The following is a 20,764-nucleotide window of genomic DNA, read 5'->3' as shown; positions in this document are numbered from 1 at the left end:
CTATCGCCTGAACGTTACGATGGTGAGTAGGACACTGCATCTGCCATGTCATGATATTGACTGAGTTGAAACAGTTTACTTGTTGCGATTTTTATCGCCCGATAAGTTGTTGCAATTGCACAGGGTGACAAAAAGAAAAATTAAAAATCACAGCTCCCTAATTGATCGGAGTATTTCGATTGTAAGATGTTTGGAATTACTCATCCTACGCCACGCTAGGTCACGGTGCATTGCTGTCAAAGTGACAGCCATGTGAAAACTCGGACGGTTCAGTACAATTTATCGCAAGCGAATTCTACTCATAGACAGGAGAGGGGGTTATGCTGTCTATGTTCTACTCAATGGCTTGCGAACAATGCAGTAGACAATCATTCATGCTAACCTTTCGAGCTTTTGCATGCAACTATGCATTCCTCAAGATCTTGTTTTAGTAATGATGTAGCCTGAAGCCAATATATCACCTTCTTTAAGATAAAAATACTATCCTAGAATCATTTTGATGGCAAAACAAAACTATCTGATTGGTTTAAAAGCTGAAACAGCTGAAGAATTTTTCTACACAGTATAAACTGGATTCCTAATGAGGAGGTTATAGTGAAAGGAACTACGCATGCATCTATTGGCATAAAAAATAAAATGGCATAAAATAACTGCAGTAAAACTGTATTCCGTTTTAAAAGGGAAGCGGATGTAAAATATTTAAGCAATAAACCACGCCAAGTGACAGTAGATTACGAGATTTTGATGAGCTCATGACATATGTGCACGAGCGATAGCGAGTGCATATGGAGTGTTTTACCAGTTGCTGTGGTTGTTTATTGCTATATTATACATTACAAATTCGCCGAGCTAACTAGCCATGTATGCAACCCGAAATTTCGGGTTAGTTAATATGCTAAGCCGGTCGAAGGTGTGAATCACGTACACATCGATAATACCAAAATCAAGCGACTCAAACAGCATTTGCATGCAAGGCAGTGTGTGGAAACGGCGACTATTTCTCCTGTGAAGTTTGATTGACAATACTGTGAGCAAACTAACTTCATTTACACCTCGCCGCGAAATGCATACAGGTGGCGCTTTTTGCATCTGATTAACAGGCGTTAATAGGGGTACAAGTTAGCATCGGCGAAGTTGTAATGTCATAATGTAGTGTAAATTGAAGGGTTAATCCGTCGAAAGAAGCCCGCCACCCTGCGGAAACGGCTCTGATTGGCAAATAATTTGGTCCGCTCCACACCTGAGCGTTTTTAAGAAAGTAAAAGGTCCATTCGCGCTGCAGAAACCCCAGGGAAGGGCTAATCCATCGAAACACAGAGTAATATCAGACAGAGTGGCAACAGCTATTGTTTAAGGCGTGAAGCGGTTACGTAAGCAATCCATGTTTGCCTCGCCTCACGAAGCTCTTGGCTCTCTTTTCCGAAGAGTGCCGACCATGCACCCTTCGGTAATTTTCGGATTTTCACCAATTGTTAAGCGAAAGTATGTTCGACAAAGCTTGTGTTGTTGTTGTCGTGTGGTGCTGATCGGAATTGATGTGCTGGCGAAAACGGGAGTGTTTTGAGCTTCAGGAAAGTGGGTTTTACCGTTTTAAAAATTCCTCTAATATTTTATGAATATATAATGAGTGTGTTTGAACCAAATTTGCAAGTCTTTTATCGATACTGTCTGGTTTTACTCAATGGTTTACGGTCAGTCATACCGTCTTTTACACGTGCGCCAAGAAATGACATGTTTATGAAACTGCTGGCGTGTTATGTTTTGATTGGCGTGAGGCAGTGTTTCTGGCCTGAGAGCTCACAAAGTAACTATGGTTCTACGCGACTGGCAGTACGATGCCATCTCGTCGTATGTTTCGCATAATCTCGTGTAATTATCAACCAAAACCAAGCCTCCAAAAAGTTTAACACCTTTTAAGCTCATTTTAATATGAAAAGCCAATAGTCTACCGAGACGACCATGGAACAAAAGGCATGCAAGTGTTGCCACTCTGTTTATGTTACTCTGTGATCGAAACAAGAGTATCACCCGCGGAAACCAAAGGGAAGGGCAAATCTGTAGAAACAAGCCGGCCACCCTACAGGAACGACTCGGATGGTCCAATAGTTCTGTTCAAACCCTCCTGCCGCTATATGTAATATGCATTATTATTGGTGGCAGTCGAATTCAAGTCATCGATTTCAATCTGCACATATTGGGAGTATTAACAGTTACTGGTCATTTCAAAATGCTCAACGTTTCACCTCATTTTTCTCTGTACACAGCCATCTCTGCCATGAAAAAATTGAATCGGATTCCTAGGATGGTGGAAAATTCATCAAGGAATTTAATCCATTTGTAAAGCACATACAGTATATTAAACAAAATTATTGAAAATATATCAGAAAATGCGGCTTGTTATCCCAGTGAATCAAACACATGATTAGCAAATGTCTGGGGTTTTTTTCATTACAAAATGAATAGACTCATGGAAAAGTGTACAATTTTGATTGTTTTCTTTCTGTCCTGTGATATATAATTAACTCAGCATTCATTGTCATTAAATTACAATCACAGGTCGTGTTTTCGAGCAATTTTCCAAACAATTCTTATCTATTTGATTCCAGTCAGAGCGACGTAAATGGGATTAATGATGAATAAATGAATGAATGAATGAATGAATGAATGAATGAATGAATGAATGAATGAATGAATGAATGAATGAATGAATGAATGAATGAATGAATGAAGGCAAGGAAGTACGAGTGAATGAATATGAGGATGAATATATAACAAACAAATAAATTGCATCCAGACAGATATAGCTATTATCCGAGAGAACGAGATGGTAAACGCGGGATAAATGTAATTCTTATCAGCTTTACAACAATGGAACGCCAACGAACATGTACTCGCAAATCAGCCGGGGCATAGGCCGGATGTGACATTCTGCTTCCAAGCTATAATGTTGCTATAATGTTGGCATATCAGGGAGCCCTCCTTATGTCAATAGTTCCCACACCAACACACCGTACGACCACTGCCAAAAGGTAAGTGAGTGACCGATGGTTTGAACATGATAAAATACGCTGCGACTATAAACAACAATCAATTGTAGACCGCTCTGTATCCTGAGGGATTTGGTAGATATTGATAATCATTGGTACTTAGAATAGCGCCACCACACAAGGAAACGACAGAATGGTAAAAGTTGACATCATAGCGAAGGTTGCTGTAAAGTACTTTGCTTTAGCTGCATGATTTTTAGTGAGTTGGAATTTGAATTGAATTACTTGGTTTTTAATTGAGCTGACGTGACACTCTGACATTTGCTAATAAGGGAAATTAAAATTAGCGAACCCTTAACACTTAACTTTACGAACGTTCTTACACTTAAAAAAGCTAAGTCAGTACTTGAGGAAAAGGGAGAAACAAGACGACTGTGTCCCTTGAACAACTTCTTTTTTTTAACGATTTTCTATAAACGTTTATAAAATGGCATTTTTTATGAATACTTGGTATCTGAAAAGCAAAGTTCTTAAAATTCAAGTAATCAGATTCTGCAGAACATTTTTCATATTCTGGAAAACTGTGCTATTCTAGAAATCAACACAGTTAATTTTGTCGCAACGTACAAGCTGAAGTATCTTAACGTTAATATCTGAAGAAACTAGAAAATTTAATTTTGAAAGAACTACATAAGCTGTTTCTTAGAAGAAAAGCTCAAGGCGACCGCGGTATTAGATACCGTGTCACCATCATTGACCGCCAAGCTATGACAGTCATATTGGACCGCTGGAGTGCGTTGAAAGCGGTTTTGATTTTAAAGTTTCGATGTATTTCTGAACGAGAGATGCATAAGCCATCACAAGTCCCGACTTGCGTGAGAACGGACAACTTCCAAGAAATTGTACTTGGCCAAGTTATTGATTTCCATCATCATTGTTACTCTCGCGAGACCGCAAATGATTCTGGGGATGACCTTGAGATGTATTACATTACCTATAAAGCGGATTTTTTGGAGTGAGAGTTCATTACCAACATATTTCAACCCTTCTAACAGCAATTAAATTATCTTTGCCGTAAGCTGACCGAGAATCGGTAGAGAGGTGTACATTAAAACCTCCGCAGTACATGTCGTGACAGTCTAGGGCAAATCAACACTCTAAATGTGGCATTGCTGTATCAGCTTCAAAGCGCTGCTAGCGATGATCTCTTCATTAAGAGGATACTGGGACGAGGTTAGCACCGGTCATGAAATTTCATCATTATGCAGACGTCACGAAATTAGCAAAAGCAAGGATGACCTTTCGACGAGCTCGAAGAGTGAGAAGCGGCGCGGTTTCTGGTATTAAAGTGGCACTCCCATTTGGTAACATTATTAAAACACATTTTTTTAGTGCCAACGGTCGATATTTGACGTGGCGACTGCGCGCGAATCGCGAGATATCGATGAAAACATGTCATTTCCCGAGCGTAGTTTTCACATGCCGAAGTTTTACGATCGTTTCTGATTATGACGCGAAATCCATCGAAGGTTTGTTGTCATGCTGATTGACGATATTCTAGGGAGTCCATAATAAGTTCGAACGCAATTTTACCTCCCACTGCGAAGACTTTATATACAGTATTATGCCTTTACCACAGGTCAGTTTTTGAAAACTTCTTCTTAGCTTTGTCGTTGTCATTATTCTAAATCAGTTGTATTATATTTTTAACCAATACCACATAAACATAAGTTTTTACGTGTTAAATATTAGCCGCCTCCGATGACTACATTTTGTCGTCTGCCACACAGTACGTGTGGTTCGACGCGCGCGTGGTATGCGTCTATGCATACCACGCGGTGGCCGCTATGTATCAACCGCACGTAACTGGGCTAGTCACCTATGCGAATTCTGGTGGAATCAGCAAAAATTGTTTTTCGTTTTATCACCAAGTCAGTAAGACTCAGCTTTCTCCCACGGGGCATGACCGATGACCGAGGCAAGTGGTACTGTGGCGTACAGCAGTGTCAGTGTAGACTCGTACTCCATAGCTTAGTTGACAATGGCCCCAGTGCCGAACGTTCGATGTTCGGAAGCTGAATTTAGGTGGGCCACCGGAATTCAGACTTTTACTTTTTTGAAGACAGTGTTTTATCGATATCTCGCGATCCGGCATTAAAAAGATGTGTTTTAAAATGTTACCAAATGGGAGTGCCTCTTGAATGAGACAATTAGGTTTCCGAAGAGTGCAGACAAAGAATCGTCAATTGTAATTATCTGGAGGCATTCTTCCATTGGTTTCATTTCGTCAGTCCAGATTTACATGCATCGCATCAGAAATCGTAACATTTTTCATAATTTATAACGTTCTTCGTTAACTTTGCTTCTTTGGTGTTAATAAAAAACTGATATAAATATGAACTAGGTATGTCGATTGGATAAATTACGAGGAGAAAAGTAAAGTTCAACGTGTTTCTTGAACGTAATTCTAGCTTCAACGCCCTTGGCTCTGTTATTTGTAATAGACTATCATATCCCATTCTCTGATTGAATGCCACCTCTAATCAAACGGACGCATTGCATCTTCCAAATTATATTTGCACAGCTCGAGTGAGCCATAGCAAAGATCCTAGGTCTCTTATTCAAGGTCTGAAACCAAATTTCAGGACACAGATAGAAATAGATGAAGACGCGAGAGAAGAACACGGTGACCATGAAAACTTGGCATTCCTTGGGTGAGCTGTGTTACATTTTGGCAGCTAGTATTTTCTCATATACAGCTAGTACATGGTTACCGACAGATGTTTCTCATTGCTGTCAGAACATCACATCGAAAATAAAATAAAATATGTTGCAGTTCGTCAATGTCACGGTACGAGTACGTGTGCAGGTGGGAGGTTTGTTGTGTCGAGACGGAGATTTGAGTCTCAAGAGATAGAAGTTATGATATCCAGCAACGAAAACTGACAGTTCACTTGTTGATAAAGGTTGAAAACGCTAAAACATTAAACATAATTTTCAACCAAATTTAAAGGCCATCTCTCGCATTGACGCTATGAATTGCAAATGTTTCACGACTTTCTTCCACGTCGTTGCATTGTTTCGATTCCTCGATTGACTCTTATGTTTGCTAAAAACCAGAGACTTTTATGTCTTTGAAATTTTGTTGTAATTATGATAAGAGGATATTTTTCAAAAAGACTACATTTCAAAAGCTTGTTATTAATCTTTTTGCAAATTTAACGTGGGGTTCAAATTGAATACTGAAAATGATATCTTTCAAAAATAACTGTTTGCATATTTTAAAATGTTTTCTGATGTGGAAATTTGCAAATATAAGCACTCGAGCAGTCAATAATGTATGCAAAGATTTAAAAAATCAAAAGCCATAAAGAACAAAAGCTGCTTTTGCAATGAGATATTGTCCATTAAAGTTCTCTTCTTCCAGTGAAGGAATATACTGGTGACGTAATGACCGTGTCACCACGTGTAGAATAATATTTATCAAATACACAAGCAAGGAATTCGCAATTTTTTGCAAGATAAAAGGAGTTTTCCTTAAAGATTCCGCGTTTAAACGTTTAAACTATTTTTGGAATATAAATAGGACATGGGCAAGTTGTCATTCATTTCTAGTCGTCGGTCGCGTGAATCAGGAACATGGCGTTCACGTTCCTATGCGGAGCAAATGACTGACAATCTCTCTGTCTACACGTAACTTCCACGAAGTTACACACGATTTCAAAAGGTACATGTAGCAAAAGCCTAGAAATGCAAACCGTTTTATGCGCGGCCTTAAGAAAAAGTCAATGATTGAAAGCCTAGACAAAGTCGATAGTTCCAGTGTGTTTGGCTTGCTGACAGAAATGTGTGTTCGACTTGATAAACTTAAAACAGAGTGAGGTAAATTTATAACAGCGTATATATATTTAAAAATTCCCGTTTAATTAACTATCGAAATACACCTTGAATATTGACAACCTAGGATACACGGGTAAAACAATGCCAGGACTTCGAGAAAAAAACTAAATGTATTTTGTCGTAATCATCATTGGTAAACCTTGCTTACGTAACAAGCAGTGAGACTTAGTTTCTGTTCAATTGTTCTCCTTTAATTCCTGATAACAAGATGTATTTAAAATTTCAATTATGAGCATTTTCAAAATTTCGAGTAAGTCTCAACACAACTAATCGAGTAATAAAGGAAACTAATCTAAACGATTTAAATGAATAACAAACTACATGAACATTACATACAATATTTGTCTGCATATAGTGACAGAAGTTAAAGGGTGAGTCCTGCCACACTTTGAGACTTTTTCGTTTGACTTTGGGCATATACTATAGTTCTGGTTGTCAATGAAATTGGTATTAATAAAACAAACATTTACACACAAACTGAAGCTTATTTGAGCGGTTTTTAGACGGTTGTATTATGTTATTTCGACGAAAACACGGGAAAAGTTGCACTTTTCGATTTCCATCATGGCGACATTTTCCGGAAATTGCCGAGCTCGCCCCGTTTTGGCGTAAGTAACTGTGACGTCACTAATAGAATGGGTGATGGTGACTTCGTGCATTGACTATGGAGCTGGTGATAATTTCATGAGTGAAAGCAGTGCAACTGAGAATATCATCGTCACAGAAGATATGACAAAGCTGTTCAGAATTTACAGGCCTGCAAATTTTAACAGTCGGAACCTTAACCTAAACGAGAACATGAGCGGAACTCTTGTTGACCGTCGCGTCAGTGACAAGCCCACCGTGACCACAGTCAAACACACCAGTGCAGTGCACTACCGTACACACAACCGCAAGCTAACAAAATATAAGTCTGGAGTTGCCATCCCACCTTATTATTACTTCTCAACACAAATTGCCTCGTTCAAAATCTGTATATAAACATTTGAATTACACCATGACGCTTGTAGATAAATGTAGTAGAGATCACAGTTGAAAATTGTCCACCTTTCATAACACACATCTTTCCTATCAACAGCTGGAAGTGGAACAGGCTGAGGTCATGTTAGCATAAACACCAAAGGTAGTATTCTCGCCGCAAAATCTTCAGTTTGGCGTTATAAAACCTCACATGAACATTGGCACTTTTAAAAATATGTGACCGTAAAGACATGTCTAGCCAAATTCTCGGGAAGAGATAAATTAAAATTGACATGATGACACCCGAGGCCGGGCGGCTCAGCCGGCCATTTCTGTGACGGAGTGATCAGCTACGCTTCCGCAGTTTTTTTTTCTTGATTAAGTGTCAGCGATATAAAGCACAGTGTTCATTGTTTCATGACTGCGAAATTCTCAAAGAAGCTAAAATATTTTAGGGGAGACTTAGTCGAGCAGAAGGGAACAGATGACGACAACGCGACTGCTTCGTCAACAGTATAAACTTCTTTGCTACACGTTGTGTCACTGTTACTGGCAGCGCCGTGCTGTATTATACACAACCTATCGTTCAGTCTCGCAAAGAGTCAGTCAATCACTACGTAAACTTTTTAGGAATATAAAAATAGATATCTCCTAACGTTACTAAGTATAGAGTCACACATGCATGAGATCTAGTACTTGTATCCATTTATTTATTTCACTTTGAAATTCGTAAAGCATCCGAATCGGCGATCAGTCTTGGGGGATGTAAACACGCCCATACTTCTCCGCGGCCCCCGCATCCTTGACATGTTTTGGGCAACCTGTCGCAGTCTTGCTGCTGTTCTCGCTCTTGTCCACAGTTGATGATGATACACGCGAAGCTTTCTGGTGACATTGGTAGTACTGGTACGGCATTGCGATTACATAATCGATGTAGTAACTCAAAAGTCTATCTTACCGTACATCTGGCTTCCGAACCGTGTTTATAATCTAAGTCACCGCACTCGAAAATGTGCACCGCAGAAAACGCTTGTCTGAATGCCTCTTTTCCGACCCTTTCTTGTAATTTTGTCAAATGCGGCTAATACATCATCCTAAAATGCAATAAACTGACAATGGCTGCAGTTACTTCAGCCACCAAAGGCGTAACTTCTCACTATGTTGAAGCCACAGCGGTAAGCATTCGCTATGGCCGAGGTGAACACACTCACTCGTACATTCTATTAGTTACGTCATTTCCGGTGGCAATGCCCGCGAATTCCGAAACGACCCGAATGGCAGCTAACTTCAAAGTCGCACAACATATTGCATTTTAATAATATTTAACCGCGTCGTTTCATTGGGGTGATGCATTTATTTGATAAAGTAGGGGTGGCAAAATCATATAGCATGGCTCATTTTAAGCAAAATTAACTTTGAATTTATGCGGGACATACACTTTAAGCCCCACTGACTGTATCTTTTAGCATTACTTTTATGATTTTACTTTCAAGCTAAAATAAGTTTGTGATAATGTACTAAATTAGGTGTGTGCATACACTTATTAGCTACCCGCCCTGACTCCGTATGCAGTTTTGAACAAGATAAATATAATACTGCGATTAAATGTTTGCCCAAACATCAAATCGCAGCCCCATGCGGAAAAGCAAAAAACATGGATACTATAAATATCTGCACTGAAATCTTCACATAAACTACAAAGAGTAGTCCAATGTAATGCACAGGGGGTATATTTTCAACTGTGACATTGTATTTTCTGTTTCCTTTGTATAAATTACATTTTTTTTTTAAAATGGCAGGAAATCAAAATGACCGTTAAATTTGATTTTATTTGTCAATGTGTCACAAAGAAATGGTTTCCTAATGCAATATTTCTTCGGAGGGTAGAATTCACAGAAAACCAGGAGAGGATAGGAAGATATTTTGAGGTCAACAAATTTCCAGAGTGAAAGCTAGTGGGGCTTTAATGATGATATAAAACCTACTTGAAATGATCTGAAGAACATGAATCCAAAAGTTTCAAAAAGCATATGTTTCAAGAGACGATTTTACATTTATTGTTTTTGAAATAATACTGAATTCTCCTAGCAGGCAAACTTAGTTAAGGTCGAGGGTCACTTACCTGCCGACACAGACGACAATTTCACTCTCTCATGTACAAATCAAGTTTAGACTTACAAGGAAGAAGAAATCAATGAATTTTGCTGGCAAATTGTCAAATAAACATAGAATAGATGTACAAAAATAATTCAATATACGTATTCTCAAATCTCTACTTTTGAAAAAAACCTACAAAACGAGAAAAGTGACATGGAAAGTGCCAAACAATTTCTTCCAGCCGGACTTCTCTGTAAAGCAACCAACGTTTAGAATGTTTTCACATTGGCTATAATTATCGATGTTTGGAAGCACATATGCATTTCACGCGTGACGTACAGCTCGTAAAAGTGGTCAAAATTATCAAATTCCTTGTTACGGCCAAGAACGTCTTGCTTGAGAACGGAAACTCTACCAAAAATCGTAAAGCAAACAGGTCAATTCTGTTTATGGAAATTGCATCTCTTGACCTGTTGAAGTCCAGGTACAAGAAATATAGGGTCGAAAAATCAGACCCGACGGCAAGAGAACTCAAAAATAAACCTTGGGTTTCATTTTTTGCTCACGTGTTCACACACGTGGGCATATGTCGCAGCGATGTGTGTCTGTGTGTCTGTCTGTGTGTCTGTCTGTCTGTCTGTCTGTCTGTGTGCTCGATATCTGAAAAACACTCATCAGATCAAAATCAAATCTTATACAAAGATTTGGTTTGCAAATGGCAAGAAGTGATTAGTTTTTGGTGGATGTGGCTAGCTCACTTTTGCTCATTTGCATAATTAATGATTTTAGAAAAAACGGATATACATTGAGAACAACTGCACACAAATTGATGAGATTTGCCACAAATGTTGATCACATCAAGAATTATTAGCTGTGAAAATTATTAAAAGTGACATAAAAGATAATTGCTAATTTGCATATTTAGTACAATTTCCTAAATAAGGATATATATATCTGAATTTACTTGATCAAAGTTGATGAAACTTGCTATGTACATTGAAGATACTATGATTTAACATTATTGAAATCATTAAGCATTTTTACTTCATCCAAATCCTAATTTGCATACTTAATGAACTTTTGAAATTAAGGATATATATTTGAATTTACATGACCAAAATTGATGAAACTTGTTATGTACATTAAAGATACCATGATATAATATTATTGAAAGTCATTAAGCATTTTTCCTTCAGCCAATTCCTTATCTGCATATTTAATGAACTTTACTAATTAGAGATGTGTATCTGAATTGACTCGACCAAATTGATGAATCTTTCTACATATATTGAAGATAGTATAAAACGACATTCTTGAAAATCATCAAGCATTTCTATTTCAGCCATTCCTAATTTTCATAATTAATGAACTTGCATAAACAGGGATATTTATCTGTATTGACTGGACCAAAAGTGACGACACTTGCTATGTACATTAAAGATACTATGATACGACATTATTGAAATTCATTAAGCGTTTTAACTTCATCCAACTCCTAATTTGCCTACTTAATGAACTTTTGAAATTAGGGATATATATTTGAATTTACATGACCAAAATTGATGAAACTTGCTATATATATCAAAGATTGCTTCAGCCATTCCTAATTTGTGTAATTAATGAACTTTCCTTATTAGGGATATATACTTGGATTTATTTGATCAAAGTTGTCAAAACATGCTATGTACATTGATAATTATACCAGGTTATACCAATATTGGAAGTCATTTCGCATTTTCATGTCAGCTAATTTATAATTTCCATATCTAATGAACTTTCAAAGTTTGGAATATATAGTTTGAAGGACGTGACTAAAGGCAATTACACTTGCTATATAAAGTGGCGAACACAATGACAGCAGTCAAAGAAATTAATTATTTCTATTTTAGCTAATTGCATATTTGAATACTTAATGACCTATAGAGTTAATCACGGAAGAATATTGTTCATTATGGTGAAAATAAACTTTCAATGGCAAAGGTTCAAATTTACACATAACTGCAATATATAATGATACACGTGAGCATTTTCAGTTCATATCTGGTCATATGTTAGTGAATAATTCGCCGTATTCCTTAACATGGTGATTGGCTCTCTCTTCAACTAAGCTTATGGTACACTCTAAATCCATTCACACGCTTTGTGCCATCCTCTATTATCGCTTTGGTTGCATGCTTATGGAAAAAATAAGTCACTATAGAAATTGTATTAGCGTCTGTAGTTCCGACATAACCTTTGGTCAGAATGGAAACTATATTATTAATATATCGCATAACTGTAACAATAAAATAAACGCTGTCATATCATTTGACAAGAAAGGTTACAATTTACATCCTCGTTAAGCATACCGCTCATTCCAAAAGGATGACTCACCCTGATCGGAGATCAAAACGCCATCATCGCAAGTGTCTATATATAACTATTACGTTGGTTTAAGTTGATCTCTAATACACTACGCAAAATTATGACGTGTGTAACATAAACTATCCACGGCGTTCCACAACAAAAGTCTTTCAGCTGGGTGAGGTTTTCATATGATAATTCATTAGAGCGATTCGTTATGATTCCAGACTGAAGCTTAAAAGTTTACAAGCGATAAAATGTGAGAGCAATTAAGATGTCTTCTATGACGGAGAGCTGGATAAGCTGATGTAATACGGACTTTCTACTGGTTGGAAGTAGTAGCTATCTTCCGATCCTTTTTCGCCTCGCTCTGACATGTATCGGAGCTGTCCAACCACTGTTTCAAATTCCGGCCTTTCTGTCGGATCTTTGTGCCAACATTTTAGCATTAATTCATACCTGAAACGAAATGTTCGAAAGTAACTCCGTAACTCACACTCTTGTGCTCGCGAGAATTAAATTGAATTTAGCTTTTTTCATTATTGTATCTTACTTGGGTGCTGTCCAAAGCAGCAGGAATTATTATTCAGTTATCTCGACTGATGAAGTTAATGTCAATGAGACATATATGGAATTACTTATATGCGTATTTAGTACAACTGTTTCATCAAAATCCCGTGGTCTGTCATGTACTCACAAATCATCCGGGGCGTGGGCCGGCTGTGGCAGTCTTCTTCCTCTTTCCAAGTAGTTAGGTATGTCCCAGTTATCAATGCTGGAGTAGGGGAGCTCTCCTCGTGTCAACAGTTCCCACACCAACACACCGTACGACCACTGCAAAAAGGGTAAGTGGGTATTCCATAGTTTGAATAGTATAAAATATGCTGCGATTTTTAAACAACATTCAACTGTAGCTTGTTCTGGATCCTCGAGGGATTTGGTACTGATTATTGGGGTGATATCTAGATATTGGTAATTATTGACACTTTGAACAGCGGCACCACAATGTGAATATCACTGAACGAAAGAGGGTGATTTAGCGAAAGCTATCAAATGAAGGCGTGCTTCAGGGTGTACGTACCACGTCTGTTTTCACGTTGAATATACTCTTCTTAATACTTTCCAGTGGCATCCATCGAAATGGTAATTTGGCTTTCTTGTCTTCGCTGGTGTAGTATTCCCGTTCGTAAATGTCACGTGACAATCCGAAGTCCGACACTTTCACAGTCTCCGATTCATCAACCCTTTAAGAATTTCACATAGAATCACATGTAATTCACGTTATAAACTGCACGAAATGATGAAACACTTTTGACAGGAATATTGACACACGTTTGAATATTGAATTTGCTAAGTAAACAGAGTTAGTGAAAAACCAAACGCAGTAACTTTATTTAATACTTACATACAATTTCTAGCAGCCAGGTCACGATGTACGAATTTCAAAGTCGACAAATATGCCATACCTTGAGCAATTTGTAGTGAAAACGTCACAATTTTGCCTACGGTGAGTTCCTGCAAGTGCAAAAGGTAAAATAGGACAGGAGCCATGATGATCACAAATCGCCTTCAATGTACGGCAGACCTTGCAATAAACCGTATAATGTTTTCTTGCACGTGTTGTGAGGATGCTGATTAATACCGGCCTATAAATTGTACTCCTGTTATACTTCGACCAATGATAGAATTCAGCCATCTTGCAACTCACCCTTTCTGGTTTCTCTATGAATGATTTCAGGTCGCCATGTTTCATGTAGGGAAGTACAATCATGGGACAGTCGTCGTCGATGCAAACTCCGATCAGACTTAAGACGTTGGGGTGTTTGAAATCCTTCATCATTATTCCCTCTTCCAGAAATTTACGCACATCGTCTATGTCAGTGTATTCTGTGAAAGATTAATGCTCGGATTATCAATGCAAATAAAACAGGTACTGAAACAGCGAAAACAAAAACCAGCGCTAAATAATGATAACAAATGATCGATTCTGTACTACTCGTATTCTCCGTTATATCGTTAGCGATTTCTAGGGACAAATTGACCAGAAGAGCTGCAAAGCACTCAAGGTTGTATGCGCCTCGAAAGTGAAAGACTTAAACTTGTCCTCAAACTTTCCTCAATGAAACTTTCGACCAGTCTCTTACCAAAGGAAGACTAAAAATCAGGGGTCACAGTGCAAAATTTCGTCCTAGAGAGACAAATTACCTATGATTTACCAATATTTGCAATTCAAAATGGCCGCCATCCTTGTATTAACTCTAAAGGGAAAATAAAATTTTCGACTTTCGAAAAACTAAGACGTTTAAAACCTTTCTTCCATCGAGAGCCTTAAAATAAAATCAGAAGAGAATTTATGAAGTTTTAAAGCCCGAATTTCTGTCCCCTCGGTGCGTTCTACACTAATACAAATCAAGCTCATATTATCTCTAACTTCTCTCAGTTGACGCAATTTATAATAATTTTAGAACCGGGGAGGGAAGGATGGTCTGTATTCAACAGACACATACTACGGCATACCCTCACTAACATTACTGTTACGTGATGAGGTCACATACGGAGAATCCATTCTCTACACGTCAGTTTATATATTTCAATCGATACTTAGGTTTATTATTAATTGAAAAGTAGCCTCGCGAGTGTTCAACAAAATCAACAACACAATGCGGAGCTCAGCATGCCTTATGCTGGCAAATCCAGTTTAGCGGTTTGATATCATGAACTCAACGGCAAGTCCTTACAATAAGAATAGCCGTATCTTTTGATAAAATTTTCATTACGTAATTGAATAATGCACTTACTTAAATTCGCTTTCTTGCTTTCGATACAGTATGTTGAAATACAGAATATAGCCTTGACGACTGCTTAACGCATGCAATTGTTGACATTATAAACTCCAGTCAAAACTAATTCAGTACTCTAAAATAATATAGGACGTTTCATGCATACAGATGGGTTGACTTGATAAACAATCGCACTTCGAAATGATTTCGGGAATACTAGTGAAAGAAGAAGCCGAAATCTATAAACAGAAAAAATACTGGAAAATACAACATAAAATACACCCACTTTTCAACGATTTCACGGCAACTTTGTTGCTTTGTTTGCCATCTTCATCTGAAAGATCACCAAGCAGCACTCTTCCGAATTCTCCTGAAAAGGGAGAAGACAGTGTATCTGAATCGGCAATTTACAAATAAATCAACCAACATTAACTCCAAACGTTTGCTACTGCTGGCACATTGAACCATTAGCGATGTTGCAGGTAAATATGGTTCCATGGAAAGGTGCATTTCCGCGACACAGTGTTGGTAATAAAGAAGAAGCCGATTTAAATCTACCTTTGCCGAGGACTTCACCGCTGCTCAGTTGAATTCTGCTACGTTCGATCAGCACATCTTGTATCTGTATACGAGTTTCCTCATCCAGCTTGTCCATCAGCGTCCCCTTGTCTTCGCCGAAGTAAAACAAACAAACAAATACATGATGTGCCCGGTCTTATAAGTCGTCTGAAGAGTCATTCAGAAAGTACGTATCTAAGAATATATCAGGATATCAATCATATTTTTTCGGATAGAGAAATTAAAACTAAAACATATTAGTTTAATACGGACGTGAAACAGGATCGTTTGTTTGAATACTTTCACAATTTCGATTGAACGTTCTTTGGATGAAGTTTGAAGCATGTTTGTCGAAACGCATATTTTACGTTTTGATAAGCTTATAAGTGTAACCTTAGTTTATCGTACAAAAGAACCAAAAAGTCATAGAGTGGCAAGAAATGTGAGATAAAAGAAATATATATCGCTCTATCCCACCAAGAAATTTCCCATTTCTATTCTTTTCGGTTTAAGTGATACTAAATTCTCCGCCGCACGAAAAAAAGGAAAATACGTAAACACCATGAACAGAGAATCTCAGAAAACACGCAAGTTAACGCGTATAAAGGTCCACTAATATGTCCATTACACTATAGAATTTAGAAACGTTGCTCTAATCCACAAAAGCATATTACGACTTTGAACACACACGATGGAATAAAGAATGCATGCAAATCGTGTAAATTGTCTGAGTCAAATAAGGTCCGCTATTCATATTCGAGCAGCTACAGCAGAGTCTCTCATCGGTCGTCTAGGAATGACGTCATCCTCCCTTTTGTGCAGATAACACAGCCTCGTAGTACACTACGAACGATGATCCGTATCTTAGGGATCTAGTATCTCTGTCTTATTTGAGTCACAGTTGACTGGACTCCCTCGTGAAGCATCAGTTCATGTGCTTTCCGTACGATCAAGTTTGTTAGTTTGAGATGCGACGGTATCAAAGCGGTAAACTTTGTGACGAAATCGAGGTGCGCGTTATGAATCCTGCTTCCACAACGGAGTACGTCATCATCATCGACAAACAAGTCTAGTTGTCCCATGATTGGGCACACTTGCTCAAATTCAATTTCACCGACTGTATTGTGTCCCCATATTGCTGACGTTGGACATGCTTGACCCACATATTTTCAGCTCGGTTCAGTCACAGAGAAACATAGACAGAGTCGCAACGCTTGCATGCCTTTTGTTCCATGGTCGTCTCGGTAGACTATTGGCTTTTCATATCGAAATGAGCTTCAAAGGTGTTAAAATTTTTGAAGGCTTTGTTTGTGGTTGTTAATTACACGAGATTAGATGGCATCGTACTGCCAGTCGCGTAGCAACCATAGTTACTTTGTGAGCTCTCAGGCAAGAAACACTGCTTCACGCCAATCAAAACATAACACGCCAGCAGTTTCATAAACATGTCCTTCCTTGACGCACGTGTAAAAGACGGTATGACTGACTGTAAACCATTGAGTAAAACCAGACAGTATCGATAAAAGACTTTCAAATTTGGTTCAAACACACTCATATATTCATAAAAATATGAGAGGAATTTTTAAAACGGTAAAACTCACTTTCCTGAAGCTCAAAACACTCCCCTTTTCGCCAGCATGTCAATTCCGCTCAGCACCACACGACAGCAACAACACAAACTTTGCCGAACATAATTTCGCTTAACAATTGGCGAAAATCCGAAAATTACCGAAGGATGCATGGTCGGCACTCTTCAGAAAAGAGAGGCGAGAGCAACCTGAGGCGAGGCGAACATGGATGGGTTACGTAGCCGCTTCACGCCTTAAACAATACCCGTTGCGACTCTGCCATGTTTCTCTGTGGTTCAGTTCATCGGGGTAATTCTTCCAGTCTTAACATCGGTGGATTTCTTCATCCGGGCGATGAATCTGAGGAAATAGCTTGTTACTCGCAACAACTTATCCAAGCTGTTGAATCTGGAGATATCTACTATGCTGTGGATCCCATGATCATTTGGATCGGTGACTTCCGGTTCGCCATCAACCATTGTTTCTCTTGGAGGAACGAGTATTTCCCTGTTCTCAGTAGTTGAGTTACTGGCCTCGTTCAGCTGTGGTTGTATCATGTCAGTTTCACTTGGCTCAATCACAGAATGCATTACATTTGCATCGAATACAGAACGTGGCCAATCACTTGCTTTCAGCCATAATGGCCCATTAGAGTTAGAATGTTCCAGGTTTTCGTAGGTAATACCTCTGGTCAATAGGTCAGCAGGGTTGTCTTCGGCTGTGCGATCTCCTTCATTAAGCATGTCAAAAGAGTTCTCGGTCATAGATATTTCATGTAACGTACGCACATTAGAATAACCTTTACGAGGCATTCCGGTTGGTCCGGAGAGTAAATATCCAAACTTGGACAATACAGCAGTTGGGCCAGACATACCTGAAACAACGTGGGAACCAACGAAATTCTAATACTGGTCGGCTCCGATAAAAACATAAATCGGCCATGACTTGTCACGTGAGACTGGATGTGCGAAAGGCATCAGTCCTTTCTCATGTTATGAACTTCCTGCGAAATGTGATTAGTTAAGTCCGACGATATCTCTGGAATAATCATCGCGTCAATGGTTGAAGTATTCCCGTTCAGTTCTTGAGCAGTTAGTTCGGTGAATGCCATGGTACGCACATTTGAAGTTTTGTCGCCGAATGTTGACAACTTGATTTGTTCGCGACGCGTAACTTTCGAGGAAACTTGACGCGCGAATTTCTCAGAGACGAATGTTTGGTTTGCTCCTTCATCAAACAAAATAACAGCGCGAATGGGAATTCTGTTGTGACAGTGTGCAGAGATCGGTACAAACGCAGTCTTTAGTAGCACGGGTCCAGTGTTCACTTTCTTGTTTGGGAGCGAGTCAGCTTTGGTAAATGTTACTGTAACCTCAGGAGTTGAGGTTGGGCGCGTCTCTTTACCGTCCACAGTGGTACTTGTTGCCATGGCAACATCATCACGGTGTAGCTCAGTGTGATGTCGTTTCTTACATTTCTTGCAAGAATATCGCGACTTTCATTCGGAAACTCGATGTCTTCCGAAACAATTGAAGCACAGTCTGTCCTTCTTAATAATGTCTAGTCTCTGACGAGTATCTGTGATCACGGAGCAGTTTGAGGCGAAGTGTGATCCCTTGCAAAACGGGCAGGTTTTGGGAGCGGTGCGTGACTTTTGTCGGTTCGGCGATTGCACGGTTGTGTGAAACGCAGCGGTGATTTCTGGTGGGCTCGAACCGTCCGTTATTGACATCTCATCTATGGGTTACCGGCTTGGAGCGCATTTATCTCGTGTAGAATTGCTTGCCGTAGTTCCGACAGTGTCCATGCAGAATTACCATGGTCTCTTGCTATCTGCTTTCGGATGTTTGGAGGTAATTTTTCTCGTATCAATAGCGATCTTTCACTAAATGAACGTGGAAGACGGACGAGAACGTCGTGTTTCCACGCATGCCATTGGTCCGCTTTCGTTACATTTGCATGTCTCGTCACAAATTCTGCAACCTGGTTGGACAGTAGCCTAATTAATTAGTAGCCGACGAGAACTCGTCCGTTCCTTTCATCGTCTCTCGTCTCATTATAATATTCAGACGCTGCTGTGTGTTGCCGCCACGGTAGCGCTTGATTCATGCCTTCCAATCAGAGAATAGCTTCGCGTATGACAGGTGGATGGCTCGTCCATCCACCAGGACTGTGAGTGAGTGTCGATATAAATGCACACCTGTCCATCGTGTTCCTGTAATTCTAGGGATTTGTCAATATGAAAGCATGTGGACGTTACAAGTATTGTAGGCTGCGCAACCAGTTTAACTCGAGTCGTCCCTTGATACATTTTCGGCGCCTTTAGTCTCGGAAAATTACGTTGCATATCTATCACTTGTTTTAAATCAAATTTAAAAAAGAAATAAGATGTATTTCTTCATTGCACTGTTCTGGATGCAAACTGGCGAAACTGAGAAGTCTTTGAATCAGATTTTAACCGATCTGTATCCAAGGTTAAACTGTTCTGAGCGTCGAGCGATGACACCAAGAAATCGAATCTTTCCGGTACTGATCTGGTTAAGAGAGTACCTAAATGAAGATACACTGGCATCATGGTTTCAAGTTAGCATATCAACCGTTTCCAGAGAAATTACCCATTTGGTACCCTTGTTGTGGCACTATTTCAGAGGAATGGTGAGATGGCCTTCAAGGGAGGATATTGAACTCTCCGAGCACACTGGGAATTTTTTCCAAACGCAATATGTACCATTTAGGGTATGTTGCCAATTGCAACATTTGTTTAATTGCAATTGGTTCCGCAACAATTGTTGCGGAACCAATTGCGGACATTCTCGTGTCATGCGATGAGCACCCAATTAATTTGTGACAACAGGGGGATAATAATATATGTACAGTCTGGATTTTGGGGCCATTTAAATGACAACGGACAATTTCAGTTGCTGCCTGGCATCGGCTCTGAATTGGAATTGGATAATCCGAATGATACATATTTATTAGCTGATCATGGATACATGAACAAGTATCCTCTTCTGACAGTTTCCAGCGAGTCAGCTTGTTGGCGAGAATCGAATGGATCGCATAATATTCAATATTGAATTTATCGGTGTCGCATTAACGTGGAGCACGTGATTGCATATTTCAAGACCTATAAAGGCAACAAAATATCTGTACCGCCAACCTTGTTGGTTCATGCCTGTAGTTGCCGATGTGTATGCCTTTCTCCCCCAGCGCTACACTAGCTTAGTGCGAAGACTTCGCTAGGGAAAATCCCGCAACATTGTCAATTGTCTATTTGGTTCTTTTTGCCTGGTTACTAATATATAAGTGAATTAAAAACATCGCTACTATCACCGTATATTGTGTATGTAATAGGTATTTTTATCTTAGTGAAAATGAATTGTTTACCTCCTGGCCTGTGGACGTCGTGCTACTCACGATGTGAACCCTATCATCTAAAAATCTCACCGCCAATCCGCCAAGGTTCCAATATATAACCATAACATGACAATTTATCCCCTCCTGTCGACCGCATCAATGAACGGATCCTTTTTGCAACTATTTCTGTCAATTGACTTGTCCGTGACACAAA

The 20,764-nt window shown here is 39.1% G+C and overlaps 2 protein-coding genes across 2 annotated transcripts in view; both read right to left on the bottom strand.

Annotated features, from left to right (window-relative positions):
* Positions 1-11,994: 11,994 nt before the first annotated feature.
* LOC139134426 (hepatocyte growth factor receptor-like) lies at positions 11,995-15,722 on the bottom strand. Its single transcript, XM_070701288.1, has 7 exons — positions 15,626-15,722; positions 15,354-15,437; positions 13,996-14,174; positions 13,693-13,802; positions 13,369-13,531; positions 12,985-13,121; positions 11,995-12,746 (listed from the first exon to the last, which is right to left on the bottom strand). The coding sequence occupies exons 1-7, from the start codon at positions 15,720-15,722 to the stop codon at positions 12,569-12,571; spliced, it is 948 nt and encodes a 315-aa protein (XP_070557389.1). The 3' UTR covers positions 11,995-12,568.
* The window catches only part of LOC139135425 (plexin-2-like), a 126,518-nt gene continuing 121,423 nt past the window's right edge, over positions 15,670-20,764 (bottom strand). Inside the window, exon 15 of the mRNA XM_070702805.1 lies at positions 15,670-15,736. Within this exon, the coding sequence (XP_070558906.1) occupies positions 15,722-15,736 (15 nt within the window). The 3' untranslated portion in view covers positions 15,670-15,721. The remainder of the gene's footprint in view (positions 15,737-20,764) is intronic.

Source organism: Ptychodera flava, chromosome 6 (assembly GCF_041260155.1).
Source record: "Ptychodera flava strain L36383 chromosome 6, AS_Pfla_20210202, whole genome shotgun sequence".
In the NCBI taxonomy this organism is placed as follows: Eukaryota; Metazoa; Hemichordata; class Enteropneusta; family Ptychoderidae; genus Ptychodera; species Ptychodera flava.
The sequence above is the reverse complement of the archived record's forward strand: the minus strand, read 5'-3'. Positions and strand labels throughout refer to the sequence as shown.

Coding starts and splice junctions, on each gene's coding strand:
- LOC139134426 (XM_070701288.1), bottom strand. CDS start 15,722: ATGGACAAGCTGGATGAGGAAACTCGTATACAGATACAAGATGTGCTG. Junction 13,532..13,692: donor CTGGCTGCTAGAAATTGTAT/GTAAGTATTAAA, acceptor AAATTCTTAAAG/GGTTGATGAATCGGAGACTG. Junction 12,747..12,984: donor GCCCACGCCCCGGATGATTT/GTGAGTACATGA, acceptor ATTTCGTTTCAG/GTATGAATTAATGCTAAAAT.